This window comes from Euprymna scolopes, chromosome 18, assembly GCF_053919585.1.
Source record: "Euprymna scolopes isolate OS-2025 chromosome 18, ASM5391958v1, whole genome shotgun sequence".
NCBI lineage: Eukaryota > Metazoa > Mollusca > Cephalopoda > Sepiida > Sepiolidae > Euprymna > Euprymna scolopes.
The window spans coordinates 29,896,162-29,912,970 of record NC_136499.1 but is presented as its reverse complement, the minus strand read 5'-3'; the positions used below and the strand labels follow the sequence as shown (position 1 = coordinate 29,912,970).

Sequence of the window (16,809 nt, the reverse complement as noted above, 5' to 3'; positions counted from 1 at the left end):
GCACCCTCAAAATGCATTGCTGGATTGCCACAAATAACAGGGAAGTGCCCAGAGTGATGAAAACAAAGTTTCTGGCCACGGTTATGGTCTTTGGTATGGTTTCAAGTAAGGGCCACATCATATCACCTTACATCTTCTAAGTTGGCTTGAAAGTCAACACTAAAGTGTACCTGGATGTGCTGAAGAGTATGGTGGTCCCCTAGTGTAATCAGCTGGCTACTGGCAGACCCTGGGTGTGGCAAGAAGACTCGTGCCGGCCCACAAGTTCAAAGAGACCCAGGCTTTGCTTCAGAAGGAGTTCTACGCCTTTGTATCCTTCTCTCACTAGCCCATCTCCTTCACCGACCTGAACCCACTGGACTGCTTCTGTAAGAATAAAATGTAAGGAAAAATTCAAGATGGCGCCCGACTCTCTCTTTAACACGGTAAGATATCCTCAACACGGCACAAGAAGCAACAGCCACACGATTCCCCAGCCAACTCAATCGTCACTCCCCCACGTCTTTCCCCTCACCCGCTTTTATCGTCGTTCTAGGCCGGCTAAATTTGCATATTCCGAGAATTCGTGTGACTTTGCGAGACATCATACTTTACAAAAGACGGCGGTCGCCATCTTGGTCCTCTTTTCTATTTTTGGTCGGTAACGCTGAGCTGGTCTCGAGGTAAGTCTTTTTCCCCTCATCCGTCTCTCCCACGTACCCACACAACACGCAAACACGCGGGCGCTTATCTCCTGGATGCACGTTACACTCCCCCCTGATCTGATGATCACATAGAGAGCACTGGGGGGGTGGCCTTTTAGTGCGTGTGCTTCTGCGAAGAGGTACATTCACTGTTTCAGATTCGGGCTCTGGATCTGGTTCCGCCTCATCAGATGAAGTATCGCTATCAGTCTCTGGAAGGGGCTCACTGAATCCGTGCATCGGCAGCTCATCGCTAGACGCTTCACTGCTTTCTTCTGTAGTTGTATGACGCACCTCGGTAGCTGAGCGAAGATCTCGCACATGTCGTGGGGTTCCATTGACCAAAACAGACTGCTGGCTAATCACTCCAGATATGTGTCCTCGCTTAAACTTGTCGGTGCACCGATTTCCTGGAGGCCGCACCCACACTGGATCTCCCACTTCATATCTGTTATATGTTCCCTTGTCGGTTGGCTGCGTAGTGTTGATTCCCTTCACTCCGACTCGGTACGTGTAAATAGCATTCGCAGGTGCGGTTGAAGAGGACGTCCCGTCCTTTGGCGTAATGTTGTACCAATATGTTGCTTCCGCAATAGTACATCGCTTCCTGGCAGCAATTCTCTTGATGCTGCGATGGCTTCTTTCAGCAATGCCATTTCCTGATGGCACATGCGCACATCGCAACCGTAGACGGACGCCCCACTCATCTAACAACTGCCGGACTTGCTGGCTACAAAACGCTGCATCATTGTCAGTCAGGAGCTCTTCCGGCGCACCTCGCTCAAAAAAAATGGATGATAGGTGGCGAACAACATTTGCTGAATCCTGTCTGGTCATCTGCCGCCACACCGCAAATCTCGTAGGCCCGCAATCAATGAGAGTTAGAAAGGGCTTGCCACTGTAATGGGTAATATCCATGGCCAGCCGCTGCCACACACTCTCAACTTCCAAGCGACCCTTCTGCCATCGCTCTGGTGCAGGATCAATAGACTGGCAAGCCTCACAATTTCTGACGATCTGTCTGACATCCATCTTGGTCACTGCTGGGTATGCACGCCTCACAAAATAAAGGGTCCTCTTGATACCCGGATGTCCGCTCTGTGCATGAATTTTTTGTATTTGACATGGGTCGATTGCAACTGCACAAGATCGAGCAGTAATCTCCATTCCCATCTTCGCGGCTTCATACCATTTGTGAGGTACACGGGTCAGTTGGTCAGCACGATTACAATGTGATGCCACCAGAGTGACGCTCAGTGATAGCCCATACTCAGATACCAGGTTTTTTAGCGTGTCTAGCCTTCTCCATATTAACATTTCGCTTGCTGCCTTGGTACGGATTCGTGTCCGTCCTGAAAGTGTGTCAGACACCCAGTGGTAGACACAGAGAGAATCTGTGTTCAAGGTCAACTTCTTAGACTGCCACTGCAGGCCCCGATTTACCCCCTTTACAACAGCGTCCAGCTCTGCCAGGTTGATATGCTGAGAATCTGTTACGGGCCGCAGCCAACACGCATCCTCGAACACGTTTCCTCCTTGCTCCAACGATACTCCCAACGCCAAAGAACTGGCATCAACCCACACACCTACGTTGTCTCCGTTAACACACCACCGCCCACAGGCAGGGTCCTTCTTGTTCACTCTCTCCAGTGTCTCTTTAATCATCAGAGTTAGTAGGACATCATCGGATATGTCATCCCAACCCGTGGTTGTTAAATTTACTCTGCGTTTAATCACACCAACAGCTGCGCGGAGCCAGCCACAGACCGGTAAGTGACCAACAAGTTTTCCACACCAAGAAAAAACGGTCCGCCTTGTAACGAGGTTGGGGATGCTTGGAATTTCACTGCCACGCCTCCATTGTAGGGTGCCATCCTCTTCATAAACATCCAATCCCAATACACGTGCTCCTTCCCTTAAACGTTCGGGATTCTTGCATTCCAGACCAAACTGAGTCAACTTTTCTTTGACACACGACGCAGACTGTACATCTTCATTGACGTATACGTCATCAATGTAAGCTGACGTTGAGTCCCTCATGGGCTTTTCTTGGGACAATACTGTGTTGACAATAGTCTTCATGATCTGTGGTGCCACATTTAGGCCGAAGCCAAGGCGTGTAAGGCAGTACCTCTGCCCCTGGAACCAAACTGTCTGGAACGGCCACAACGTCTCATCAACTCGCACCTGTAAATAGGCTTTTCGTAAATCCAATATTGAGACATTAGTGCCTTTCTGACGCCATTCCCTCAACTTACTGGCGCATACGTCAGCATCGGCAGTGTAGGCTTCAATATGCTTGTTAAGCTCCCTATAGTCTAGCACGGGCCGTACTTTCGACTTGTTATGCTGGACTACTGCCATCAAGGGTATTAGACCCTTCGGAGGCCCAAGCTTGTCCTCAGGGTAGGGGATTAACCAGCCATCTTGGATCCACGCCTTTAGTTCCTTTTCGTATTCTGCTCGGGCCTCACTGGGTATAGGGTACTCTGCAACCCCATTCTTGAGTTTAGTCGGTGCCATTCCCTCGGTCCACTTCCAAGATGCAATCCAGGCCCTCTTGCGCGAGTCGTAGTCCACTGTAAAATCCGGCCGATCGATATGGAGCGCTGCACACACTGGAGCCTCTAAGAATCGCACCTTTCCATCCCGATCAATTGCGACTCCCCCCAGCGCCTTGATGGCATCGTATCCGAGCAACAGGTCAAACCCCAGGAGATTTCCTTGGGTCACGAGCACATTGATCTTAGTGGCTGCACCGGTGTCCGTGTAGATCTTGACAGTTCCAGCTCCACAGCATGTCTGGGTCTCGCCTCCTATCGTGGTGACTTTGATCTTCCTCTTAGTCAAACTTGGCCACAGCCTGGTGCTCACTATAGTATGCGAACAGCCTGAGTCGAGAAGTGCTGAGCAGGGTATCCTGTTTACGTAGACGGTTATTACTGGTTGCGCCTTGTTCAAATTTTGCTCGGGGAGCAGGGCGGCGCTGACGTCCTCTCCCCTGATACGTTTCCCGCACAGTTTTGGGCTAGATGCCCCAAACCGCCACACTTAAAACAGCGCACACGCCCCCTGTTGGTGCAATTCCTTGCAAAATGTCCGCGTCGGCCGCAGCGAAAACATTTCCCATTGCTTGCAGGGTTCTGATTCGGAATCTCCCGAGCGCCAATCTGGCCTGTCTGTGTCGCCATCACAACTGGTTCCCCCAGGTCCTCCTCATCTTTGATGATGGCTCGAGCACGTTCCATCAAGTGTTCCATGGTCGTTGTTGAAACGCTGGTTGAGGCTCTCAGTAGCTGCTTCACCCGAGTGGGAAGGCCCGCCACAAACGCGTACGCGAGCGTCCGCTCCGACACCCCTCCACCGAACAGAACTGCGAGTTTCTTTAACTCAGCGAAGAAAACGTCCACGCTTTCCTCCGGTAGAAGTTTTCGGGAAGCAAATTTTTCATAGGCCGTACAAGGATCCATGGCAAATGCCTTGTACAGCGCAGCTTTAATTGCGGTGACATCTCCCTTTTCGGCAGCACTGAGTTGCTGATATACACTCAAGGCACCCCCAGCCAATCTCAGGGGAATTACAGTGTGTACCCTTTTCACCTCACAAAGGTCGCACGTCAGCTCGACCTTTTCAACCCAGTCGACGATGGACGTGGACCCGTCAAACTCGGGTATGAGCTTTAAGTCAAATTTCGACTCGGTCATAGTCCTAGAGGCCAAATGGCCGGAATAGCTTGTAGGAAAAAAATGTAAGGAAAAATTCAAGATGGCGCCCGACTCTCTCTTTAACACGGTAAGATATCCTCAACACGGCACAAGAAGCAACAGCCACACGATTCCCCAGCCAACTCAATCGTCACTCCCCCACGTCTTTCCCCTCACCCGCTTTTATCGTCGTTCTAGGCCGGCTAAATTTGCATATTCCGAGAATTCGTGTGACTTTGCGAGACATCATACTTTACAAAAGACGGCGGTCGCCATCTTGGTCCTCTTTTCTATTTTTGGTCGGTAACGCTGAGCTGGTCTCGAGGTAAGTCTTTTTCCCCTCATCCGTCTCTCCCACGTACCCACACAACACGCAAACACGCGGGCGCTTATCTCCTGGATGCACGTTACAGCTTCATTAAGTCATATGTCGAGAAGATCACCAACATGACCTCCCACAGCATCAAAACCAGCCTGATTGCTGCCATCCGCCAAGTATTCGCTGAGCTTCCGCCGGCGCTTGTGGAAAAGATAGGCTTCCAGTTCCAGACCTATATCAAGACGGTGATTGAGGTGAGTGAATAGATGTCATCTCTACTACATAATAAAGTTACCCAAACTAATTTTTTTAATAAAAATTTTAAAATAAGCTGTAGTGTTGTTTCCTTTTGACATTTTTATCATTCCACCCGTAGGTTGGTGATCTTTTAAAGCAATGCATTTCAGGCAAAAACTTATTTGCCATGTCGAAATTAGTATAAATTCCAAAAGTTACGCAAAAATGATCCTGCTAAACAAAAATTCATCCACAAATACGTTCTGAGATTTTGAAGTGTTTCACAATGGCAAATCCTTAATTTAAGTTAATAAAACTCGATAAATTCTATTTTTACTTTTAATTCTTTTTTTTATTGGATTATTTTTGCGTAATTTTTGGAAGTTATACTAATTTTGACATGACACATAAGTACGTAATGTTTTCACCTGAAATGCATTGATTTAAAAGATCACCATTCTATTCAAGCGCTGTTTCTTCTATTATTAGAATAACATAATAGACGTTCGTTCGGATCTGTGCTGACCAGTCACTGCCGGCACTGACAGATCAAGTTCAAAATTTTCTTAGAGAACTATGGCGCGCTTAAACTTTTGGAGTTAAAGGCGATGCAAGGGAGGTAACTCTGCTTGTCATGAGTGCAGAACTCTCCTGATGCTCTATAAACATGGCGTCTGTTGGAGCGAGGACAATAAGGGTATGTGCTGTATTTTGGTTTATTTGTATAAATTCAAAATAAAAACTTGGTTTTATGAAGTCGTTCTCTATTCCCATCTTCAGGGTCTTACAAATGATCCTTGTTTGCGCGTAATCAACGTTGTCATTTATTTTTTAGAAAGATATATGTTGGAATATATCACGAGAAACTGTCCATGTGTTTCTTAAGTCCTTTGACCTTTCTTTTAAAATCGATCTGGTCACCTTCCCGGACGCCGAAGTTTTAATTAATATTTTATGACGCTTTCTATAATTAGTTAAAAGTTGGTTTATAAATAATAATTCGTAATTAAATTTTTTTTCTTTGCTTTTAAATCAACATGAAAAAAATTATCAACCACAAAAGTGAATTAACAAATGTCATTTAAAAAAAAAAATTAAATGTAAGTATAAATTAGTACTTTTATGGAATGTGTATTCAGAGGATTTTAGTACTTACAGAATAAGTTCCGAATGTCGACGGAGAATCCCGAGCCAGTCTCGGAAATGGTTAAAGTAGTTTACGAAAGAATATGAAAGGCAGACGACATTAAGCATGCGATGAATACGTTTAGGCTTTTAAAATTGCACATATAGTACTTTTGAACCAAATTGTTTATTTATTTTTTTTTAAGCTTAACGCTAAACGACTCCCAAGCAAGCCAATTTGGTTTGATTCGGTTCAAATTCTGGAAAAACACCAATAATTTTATCCCCTTAAAAAAAAAAAAAAAAAAAAGTGGCCTTCAAATCGTAAACTGCTTCGGTTATTTCCTCGGCTAACTTGGGATTCTTCGTTGATACTCTAGACTGATTCCTTAAGTACTGAAACCCTTTGGATACCATTTTTTCAAGCATGGAATCTGTAGGTTAATTCCTATTTTAATCACTTAAACTATTTAGAGTGAAATAGGTTTTGGGTACGCTTTCCAAATAATTTTTTGGTAGTAGTGCACTTATTGGTCCGTGCTGAAATAATAACGTTATTATTTAAAAGCCATTCTTAACATGGGGAAGGGAGGGTGTTTTGGGTTTTTATTTTACTTTAAGGCCCGTCTCACGTCCGTATATAACAAAAAAATCTTTTTGTAGATTTCGGTGTGCTAAAAACGAATCTGAAAACCGTTTCCGTCGCAAAAAAATAGTTTTCATGATATGAAAAAATTTATTTTTCGGAAAGTGGGTGATCACTTTTCCATGTAAATTTAACTTAAAATGAGCACCTACTTTCTGGCCACCTGAGAGAGGAAGCATTTTTTGTGTTTATTGGCGAGAAAGTTTTTTTTTTTATTTCTTTTGCATGGTATTAACCCCTGAACTCTGGGACTATTTTCCATTTCACAGCCTATCCTTCGTTTACGCTACGCGCGAGCATAAACGAAGGCTGTTAAATGTGCACTCGCATACCAAACTGACTTGTCACATGGCGAGCGTAGGCCATGTGCGCGCTTGCGCGTACAAAATGGCCACCCGTGATAATATAGAATTACATGGCTTAATATTTGGAAAACTACTTGTTTTTTGTCTAATTTTAATTTTACGCCAATACTACACTGTGACAAGGCAGTTTGGTACGCGAGTGCACATTTAACAGCCTTTTTTATGCTCGCGCGTAGCGTAAACGAAGGCTGGGCTATGAAATGAAAAATAGTCCGAGAACTAAGGGGTTAATACCATACAAACGGTAAATTTGCGACGGAAACGGTTATCATATTCTTTTAAAGTGCCACACCGAAAACTACAAAAAAAATCTTTTTTTTTAATACAAATGTGAGACGAACTTTAAAGTAAAATAATACCGATTTTTCTTTATTTTTTAATTTCCTCGTGTCTTTATTGAAAGATGAAAAAAAAAAATCGAAACCTTTTAGCCAATAAACATTAAAATGCCCCTCTCTCAGGTGGCCAGAAAGTGGGTACTCATTTTAAGTTAAATTTATATGGAAAAGTGATCACCCACTTTTCGAAAAAGTAATTTCTTCATATCATTGCGACGGAAACGGTTTTCAGATTCGTTTTTAGCACACCAAAATCTACAAAAAAAAATATTTCGGGTTTGTATTACTGTACACATAGATTCGAAAAAGTTGTCAAAAAACAAATATATAACAAATAAATGTTATCAAAGGCAAGATAAGTTACATTTCTACCTAACTGGATATATTTTTCGTGTTTTTATTCAATGTAATATGTTTATTCAGCTCGAAAAGCATACAGTGTTTATCGATGTATTGGAAAATTCAAAATGGCGGCCGACACTCTCTTTAACACGGTAAGTTCAGGAAAAGATGTTATAAATAATAAACTAGACAAAATACTGTTAGAAATTCGCTCATTATATGTTACCGTGACATAAGTTGACATATATTCGGTGTTTTTTTTAATAGTATTTTGTCTAGTTTATTATTTATAACACCTTTTCCCAAACTTACCATGTTAAAGAGAGTGTTGGGCGCCATTTTGAATTTTCCAATACATCGGTAAACACTGTATGCTTTTCGAGCTGAATAAACATGTTACATTGAATAAAAACACAAAAAATATATCCAGTTAGGTAGAAAAGTAACTTATCTTGCCTTTGATAACATTTATTTGTTATATATTTGTTTTTTGACAACTTTTTCGAATCTATGTGTACAGTAATACAAACCCAATATTTCGTTTTATACGAACGTGAGACGGGTCTTAATGTAAAATTTTACTGTGTTTTGTACCTATTCTATACCTTGAATAAAAAAGCATCATAAAACTTTAATTAAACTTGGAAATACGATTAAAAAAATAGCACGGATCAGTAAGTGCACTAGCACCAATTTTTTTTTTTTAAACCATCCTTTAGTTGTAAAAACAAAAATAAAAACATTGGTAGCAAGTTTCATCATGCATGTGAAACGCCAAAAATATCTAGTCGCCATCTTTATAAACCCGTCCAAAAATAGGCTAGCTAATATGATAATTTAAGTTCGTAGTTCGAGTTAAATGGAAGGATTATAAACGAGTTATCCTCCTTCCTGAGCTGGCCTCGTTCTCGATTAGTTTTCTAAAGATACGACTTTTTGGTTCAACGTTTCATGTGTACGATTGAGACATTGGTACTATTGCACTTGTGTTGCCCTACTAAAATAACAATTATTTAGAAAGCCATTCTTAATATGGGGAAAGGAGGGAAGTTTTGTAACTATTCTGTACTTTCACCTAACAATTTAATAAATAAAAAAAAAGATATCATAAAGCTCGAATTTAACTTTAAAATACGATTTTTAAAAATAGCGCGGTAACATAAATGCTAAGCATCGAAACATTTTCTTTTTATTTCTTTATTTATATTCGACCCAAATCAGTCTTGTTGCCACTGAAGCGTAAGCGGCTACTGTGATAAAGACTAGGTCTTGTTTGTGTTATGTGTATTAAATGGAAGAACTAATAAGACACGTAAAAAAAACTTTGACGAGCATATATACATAAAAATAAAACAAGTTACAAAGAAAACGATAACATTGTTACATCCTTTTCACCAATATTAAGATTATTAGACATTTTAGCCTGTTAAAAACGGGGGAAAAGTAGCCCATTTCACTAGCAGTGTCAGAAATCGATCTTAAGAATGCGTGAAAAAAAATTGAATAATTCGACCTCCCATCTTTACAAGCTTATAACTACTTGAAAAATGTAATTCAAACCCTAATTTTTTTTTTTCGATTAAAGGAACAAAGATCAAATTAAAAAAAAAAATAACAGGTTTAAAAGCAAATCATGCAATATTTGTTTTTTTTAAATCGGTTTTCTTTAAAAAAGATTTAAAGAAAATCAACAAAATTTTACTTACTTCGATTATAAAAAATATATATAACTTCCAAAAAATCACTTACCTATAAAAAATACTATTGAATATGTAGTTCCATTCTTCATTGTTCAGAATTTATCCATATTTATATTTTAAATTCCATTTATTTTTTAAATAAAAGAATTTTTTAAACGACTATTTGAAAAAGGCACCAATACGCAAGCATTTTTATGTTCTTTTCGAAAAAACTGAAGTACCGGTTTGTTCTTGTTTAGAACTATGGATGGACAGAAGATAGTAAAAACCACACGTTCGCGTTAGCTGTCTAGCCTTGAGCGTGAAGAAATATGTGTTCCCATAGTTTGAAAATAGTCAAATTTTACTTATAAGTTTTTGCCTTTAAAAAAAAAAAAACAGTAGAGGAATTTTTATTATATTTTTATTTCTCCAAGAAATACATAATTTTTTTATTATATTTTAATTCTTAATCGAGTGAATTTTTTTTTAAATATCTAAAAAAAAGAAAATATTGAATGAAATAGAAAAAATTGTTTTCAGCGTCCAATATTTACTGGACAATATAAGCAGAGATAGGCTTCCAATTAAAAAAAAAAAATCAACTTGGTTTTAAAATAAAAAAGGTTTTACACTTTGGACTTTACAGGTAAATTTCCAAAAAACACTTTATTTTGTTTTAATTTATAATATATTATTTATTGATCTTTTATCTTCAATTTGTGATATATAAAACTTTAGTGAGTAAATCAATTATTAAAATTTTAATAGACATTTCAAAATGGGGGGAGGTGAATTTAAAAAAAAAACGTTTGTCTAAAATATTATATTCGGTTTATTGGAAAGCGCATAAAATTTCACATTTGACCCTGAAAATATTGTAAAAATTTAACCAATAGAAAAATTTTGATAGATTTTTACAGTTTAAAAATTGAAAAAAAAATTAACTCGTAAAATTCAATTGATTTTATCACGTTAAAAAAAGAATGGCTACATGAAGGCGCGCTGGCATTTTGTAAACACTATTTTTTAAAAAATAAAAAATATTTCTATTATTTTTTAAACAACTTTAATAGTTTATTTTGGAAGTATATTCCATAAAGAAAATAAACAACCCACTTTTAAAAGAGAAATTACGAGTTTTTTATATTTTATTCGCAGTTTCATGTTAGGGGTGTCAAAAATTCCCAAAAAATTCTGATACACTTAGAATAAGTGCTTTCTTTATGCCAAACTTCTAGAATAAATGTGGTATTGTGGTGACTAATCCCTGTACATCGAATAATACTTAGTCGCGTTTTTCATAGCAAAAGTCTATGCAAAATTTCAGACAGCCTAGTAGTTTTCAAGGGGGAAAAAATGGAACAGACAGACAAAGAGAAATATAATATAGACTAGCCTGGGTGTCCGGCGTTCCCTTGGAGATGCATAATTTGACCTGAATTCTTGTGAATTTCTATCAAGCATGGATCGGTTGAGACCAGCAATCATTGGTGTCAGCTGAGCGTCGTAACAGACGAAGACAAGAAAAAACGGGGAAAAAATACAAATAATCAAAAATAACAAAAAACCTACCTTGAAAAATGAAAATGTTTATTTTATTTTTGTATTTATTTATTTATTTTTTTTTTTTTCAAAATATTTATCAAAATATTTATCAAAGTTTGTTTTTTTCTTCAAGAGAAGATTTTTTTAACTGTATAATTGTTAGATGTAAGTACACGTTTTTTTTCTTTTCTTTTTTGTAAGTATATTTTTTATTTTTATTTTTTTTTCGTTTTTTTTATTTTCAAGACTTTTTGTTCAGTCAAGTTTTTTTTTTTTTGGGGGGGGGGGTCCACAGAAATTTAAAAACAATTTTTTTTTCGGTTGTTAATTGCCAGAGGAAGAACTTGAGATGAGGATATTTCCTTAGGAATCTTTTACTTCAGTCAACTGTTGAACAGCCATCGACGGCAAAGATGGAGGAGATGCAGTAGGGGTATCAGAATTTAGGGGGAATTTTTGACACCCCTAATACTGTGAATGAAATATAAAAAACTCGTAATTTCTCTTGTGGGTTGTTTATTTTCTTTATGGACTATACTTCCAAAATAAACTATTAAAGTTGTTTAAAAAATAATATTTCTATTATTTTTTAAAAACCTGTGCTTACAAAGTGCCTGCGCGCCTTCATGCAGCCATTTTTTTTTTTTTTTTTTATCAAATGAAATCAATTGAATTTTATGAGTTTAATATTTTTCAATTTTTAAACTTTAATAATCTATTAAAATTTTTCTATTGGTTCAATTTTTACGATATTGTCAGAATCAATGTGAAATTTTATGCTCTTTCCAATAAACCAAATATAATATTTTAGACAAACGGTTTTTTTTTTAAATTCACCCCCCCTTCCCATTTTGAAATGCCTATTAAAATTTTAATAATTAATTTACTCACCAAAGTTTTATATATCACAAATTGAAGATAAAAGATCAATAAATAAAATATTCTAATTTAAAACAAAAAAAAGAAGTATTTTTTTGGAAATTTACCTGTAAAGTCCAAAGTGTAAAACCTTTGGGTTTTTTGGGGGTTTTTTTTAAGTGGAAGCATATGTTATGCTTAGATTGTCAAGTACATATTGGATCTGACGACAATTTTTTCTATTTCATTCCATGTTTTCTTTTTTAGATATTAAAAAAAAATTCACTCTATAAAGAAGAATTAAAATATATTAAATAAAAAATTCATATATTTCTTTAAGAGAATAAAAAAAAATCGTCCGAGTGTTTTTTTTTTTATAAAGGCAAAAACTTATAAGTGAATGTGTTCATTTTTTAACTACAGAGGCACCAAAATACTAATTTTGGTTTACAGCACGTAATAGAAAGAGATATTAATTATGTCCCTTTCAAGCCACCGGAAGATAAAGGCGAATAAAATATGACGTTTGTCTCCCTTTATTTGAACAGTTTAAAAAATCCGAGTTCACATTTTTTTTTTTTTTTTTTTAATCCTTGTTTTAAAAAGTATTTTATTTAAAAAGGGCATGGAATATAAGTATAAATATGGATAAATTCTTAACAATGAAAGTACCCATTGAATAGTACTTTTTATAGGTAAGTGATTTTTTGGAATTTATATATATTTTTTATAATCAAAGTAAAATTTTGTTGATTTTCTTTAAATCTTTTTTTAAAGAAAACCAATTTAAAAAAATAAATATTGCATAATTTGCTATTAAACCTGTTTTTTTAAAATTTGGTCTTTGCTCCTTTAATTGAAAAAAAATTAGGGTTTGAATTACATTTTTCAAGTAGTTATAAGCTTTGAAAAATACTAAGTTGAATTATTAAAGTTCATATGTGGCATTTTTAATGGCGGCTTCTGATACACCTAGAGATGCAGTAGAGGAAATATTTTTTAGGGCTGTCATATTACCACCATTTATGTTGTCTTCCTGTGAAGATGATGGGCTGTGTAATGGTTGAAGCTTCATGTGTGCATGTTAATTTTGCAGCCTTTTGGTTTATTCAAAAGTTCTTTCTGTAAATCTGGTATAACCGTTTTGGCAATAAGTAATTCTACCATTCAATTTGTAGGTTTTGATATTGCATTTCTTCACTAGTTAACGGCTTCTGTATAAGAATGTGTTGTCTCGATCAGCTTTTGTTTGTATTACTGAACTGAAGCTGAAGCTTACATATCTGGTGGTTTGTTGCCGGTTCTAGCTCCTCCAATGAAAGCATTGAGACATTTTTTAGCATTTTTATGCTTCTCTCTTGATACAAGTCAGCTGTTAATCATCTCTGTTCCTTCTTTTTCAGTAATATGTAATAGGTATTTTTTCTTTTTTTTCTTTTTGTTCTTTGTTCCATTAATTGTGAAAAATAGTGCCAAACATTGGAATAATGTAAATGACTCTTTAATGTTAGGTGAATCCTAGTTTAGAGTCGGAACTGATATCAAAATACATTAACCATTTAATATAGCGTTGGATTTGCAGCCAACAATTTTGTTGTAATCTTGACATAGATTTGTTGTGCATAAATCGTAAACAAATGAGTTTGTGGAAATTTCAATTATAAAAGAAAAATAATGTGTACTTGTGCATTTAATAAACCAGACATAACTCAGCATTTGCTTGGCGTTGTCCGGCACATGACGTCAACAGCTCGGATTTTGCTGCTGTCTGACGAAACATGGTCATCAGCCAATCAAAACGCTGTGCGCTTAGTTTCAACTCGACGCGTGTGCGTGCACATCGAGCAGCAGACGAGAATTTTGATATGTGCCGGGATTACTTTCTCAGGAATCCTCAGCAGATAGAAGATCCAGGCCATACGGTCGAAATCGACGAGTCTGTCTTCTTCAACCGCCGGAAACACAATGTTGGCAGATGTCTAACACCAGTGTGGGTCTTTGGTGGATAAGCCAACCCCGCCGAAAAGGAGGGTGTTTTGGTTAATGTACCAAATAGGAATGCCGAAACCCTCCTTCCACTAATAAGAAAATGCATTCTGCCGGGGACCACGGTCGTATCAGACTGTTGGAGGTCTTACAGCAAAGTGGGAGGAGAGGGGTATCACCATTTAACAGTGAACCACCACCACAGCCTTAATTTTGTAGATCCCGTAGATGGCCATGTTATCTCTTATACATTGGCAACTGCTGAGGAAGTGCATGGGTTCACAACTATATAAAAAATACAAAACACAATTCCAAAGGAAAACACAAACTCCAACAGTCTCTGTAAATTTTAGTTGCACTCTCAGTGCATGTGTGACACCATCGACCCTGTAAATGTTAAGGTCCACCTCTACCTTCTGTCGAGACTTGTGTTCATGATCAATTCATTTCCCGATTTCCTTTGAGCCACGATCTGCCTTCAACTGAATCTAACTCAGAAGTCGTGTCGACACTGACTATTGTAAATTGTTACAGCTCCAATGATCGTAAAACCGATTGCCACAAAAGCCTTCAACACTCCCTAATGTTGTAAAGCTGTCGTAAAACTGTAACATAGCATGAATGTGTATATGCAAATGTATGCGAAATGACATCACTGGTAGGGAAAAATAAAGACTTTAAAAAATGATTATGTTTGAGATGGAAAGAACGTTCGAGATCACATCAGAAGCAAAGAGATACATCAGAGTTGAGTGCATAATCAGAAAGAGCACACAATTTTACATAAGAGTGCCAAGTTTCATGAGAATAGCTTTAAAAATAAATAAATGGTGGTGAAATTACCAAATTTCTTGAAATGTTGAGGTCCGTAATTTAGCACACTTTTTCTAAAGAAAAATGTCCACAGAAAAGCCTAAATTTTGGCACTTAAAATTCCCATAACTTTTGAACTACTGATGATATTTGCATAATTCAAACGGTTTTAAGCATCTTTTACATAGCTCTTTTCGGGCAAGTTGATAAAATTACAATTATCTAAAAAGAAAAAATCAACTGGTAATGCTAATAAAATTAAATCCAACAGAATGTATTTCAGTTTCTTTGCAAGCACGTTGGCCATTTTGATGTTTAAAAAGAAAAATAAAGAATTACTTATTTTGTAACGTTTAAAAATTTTGAAGCATTTAAACTGGCTTTAAAATTTTTATCAAATCCTTAATCCTGTATTAAATGATTACGAGTTTTCAAAGCTGTTTACATCCAATAATTTTATAGAAATTAAAACATTAACTTGAGAAAATTAGTTATGATTTTATAACATTTTTTTTTTTTTTCAGTTAATGACCAAAAGATATCATTATATTTTAAATTTACTTTTCAAATTCTTTAAAAAAATAATTTGATAGTTTCAAAGAAAGAAATGTGATGAAAGGTAAGTGCAGCTAATAGTGTTTGCATATTATAATTGAATATAAAAAATGTTTTAAGTAAATACACTATTAGGTGATATGCGTCATATTGAAATTAATAAAAATTACAAAAACTTATCGAGTAGAAAAATAATTAGAAGAAAAAAATTAATCGAACAATACCATTTGTTTTCACTTAATTTTTATTTCAAACTAGCTCTACTCGGGCCCTATGTACTGTTCATAACTTGCCCTACGTGTGAATACACTTTATGTAAGATTTCAAATGTTTAGACCAAAAATTGTCTGCATAATTTCGTAGAGACTACAGAGGTCAATCTTTTTAAACTTTGACCCCAATTTTGACTTAACATTTATTATTTCAAAAGAAAATGTTTTACCCATATCCAAGTTACCTACATCTAAAATTTCAAGTGCTTAGACCCAAAATTGGCAGAGAAATTTGGTAGAATCTGCAAAGGTCAACTCTTTCAACTTTGACCTTTTGGCAGCTACATTTTTGCCCCAAAACTGATGAAAATGCTTGCCGCATGTCTGAATACCCTTTATGTATAAATTTCAAATGTTTAGACCCAAAATTGGCTGAGTAGTTTGCTAGACACTGCAAAAGTCAAATCTTTTGAACTTTGACCCCTTGGCAGCTCAAATTTTTGTTCCAAACCGATTAAAAAGCTTGCCCTATCTCTGAATACCCTTTATGTAAAATTTCAAATGTTTAGACCAGAAATTGTCTGAGTAATTTAGTAGAGACCACAGAGGTCAATTTTTTTTAACTTTGACCCCAATTTTGATCCCTTAACATTTATTTTTTTGGATTCAAATCTAATTAAAAAGTTTGATCTATGTCTAAGTAACCTACATTTAAAATGTCAAGTGTTTAGACCCAAAATTGCCAGAGGAGTTTGGTAGAGTTTTCAAAGATCAAATCGTTGAACTTTGACCCCTTGACAACCAAATTTCTGGCTGAAAACTGATTAAAAAAAATTGTCCCAAATCTTAATATCTCTTATGTCAAATCTCGAGTCTGTAGACTGAAAATTGACAGTTATTTGATAGGTAAATGTACACACACACACACAGACATTTTCACTTTTATAGATACATAGATCAGCAAATGGTCGATCGAGAACATACGATAATAATGATATTGTTTAGTAAAAAATAGTTCTAACTTAAACTCAATTATTTTTAATAATTTCTGGAATTTTTATCAATTTCAGCATACCACGTCAGTATGTAAGAGTGTTTTTACTTAAAATGTATATTTTTTTTTATATCCATTTATGATACACAGTCACCCAGCTAATTAATGATAAAATCATGTTTTACAAGAACACTGAATTTCTTTCAGGTTTTCAGATCACGCTTGTTTAGATTCTAACCATTCCTACCAAAAAATATGGTCAGATTATGTTTGTTGTGAAAATCTTTGCCAAGAAATTATCAAATCACATGTTTAAACCTTGAGAGAAATTTAATATTTACTAAACATAGGTTAGATTATTATAATAAACTCGCATGAACATTTTGCAAAAAGCCCCATAAATCA

The 16,809-nt window shown here is 36.5% G+C and overlaps 1 protein-coding gene across 2 annotated transcripts in view; it reads left to right on the top strand.

The window, feature by feature from the left end:
* Window positions 1–5,540: 5,540 nt before the first annotated feature.
* Window positions 5,541–16,809, top strand: part of LOC145297552 (alpha-ketoglutarate dehydrogenase component 4-like) — a 33,928-nt gene continuing 22,659 nt past the window's right edge. For both annotated transcript variants that reach the window (XM_080143524.1, XM_080143523.1), the window contains exon 1: window positions 5,541–5,640. In XM_080143524.1, the coding sequence (XP_079999650.1) occupies window positions 5,611–5,640 (30 nt within the window). In that variant the 5' untranslated portion in view covers window positions 5,541–5,610. The remainder of the gene's footprint in view (window positions 5,641–16,809) is intronic.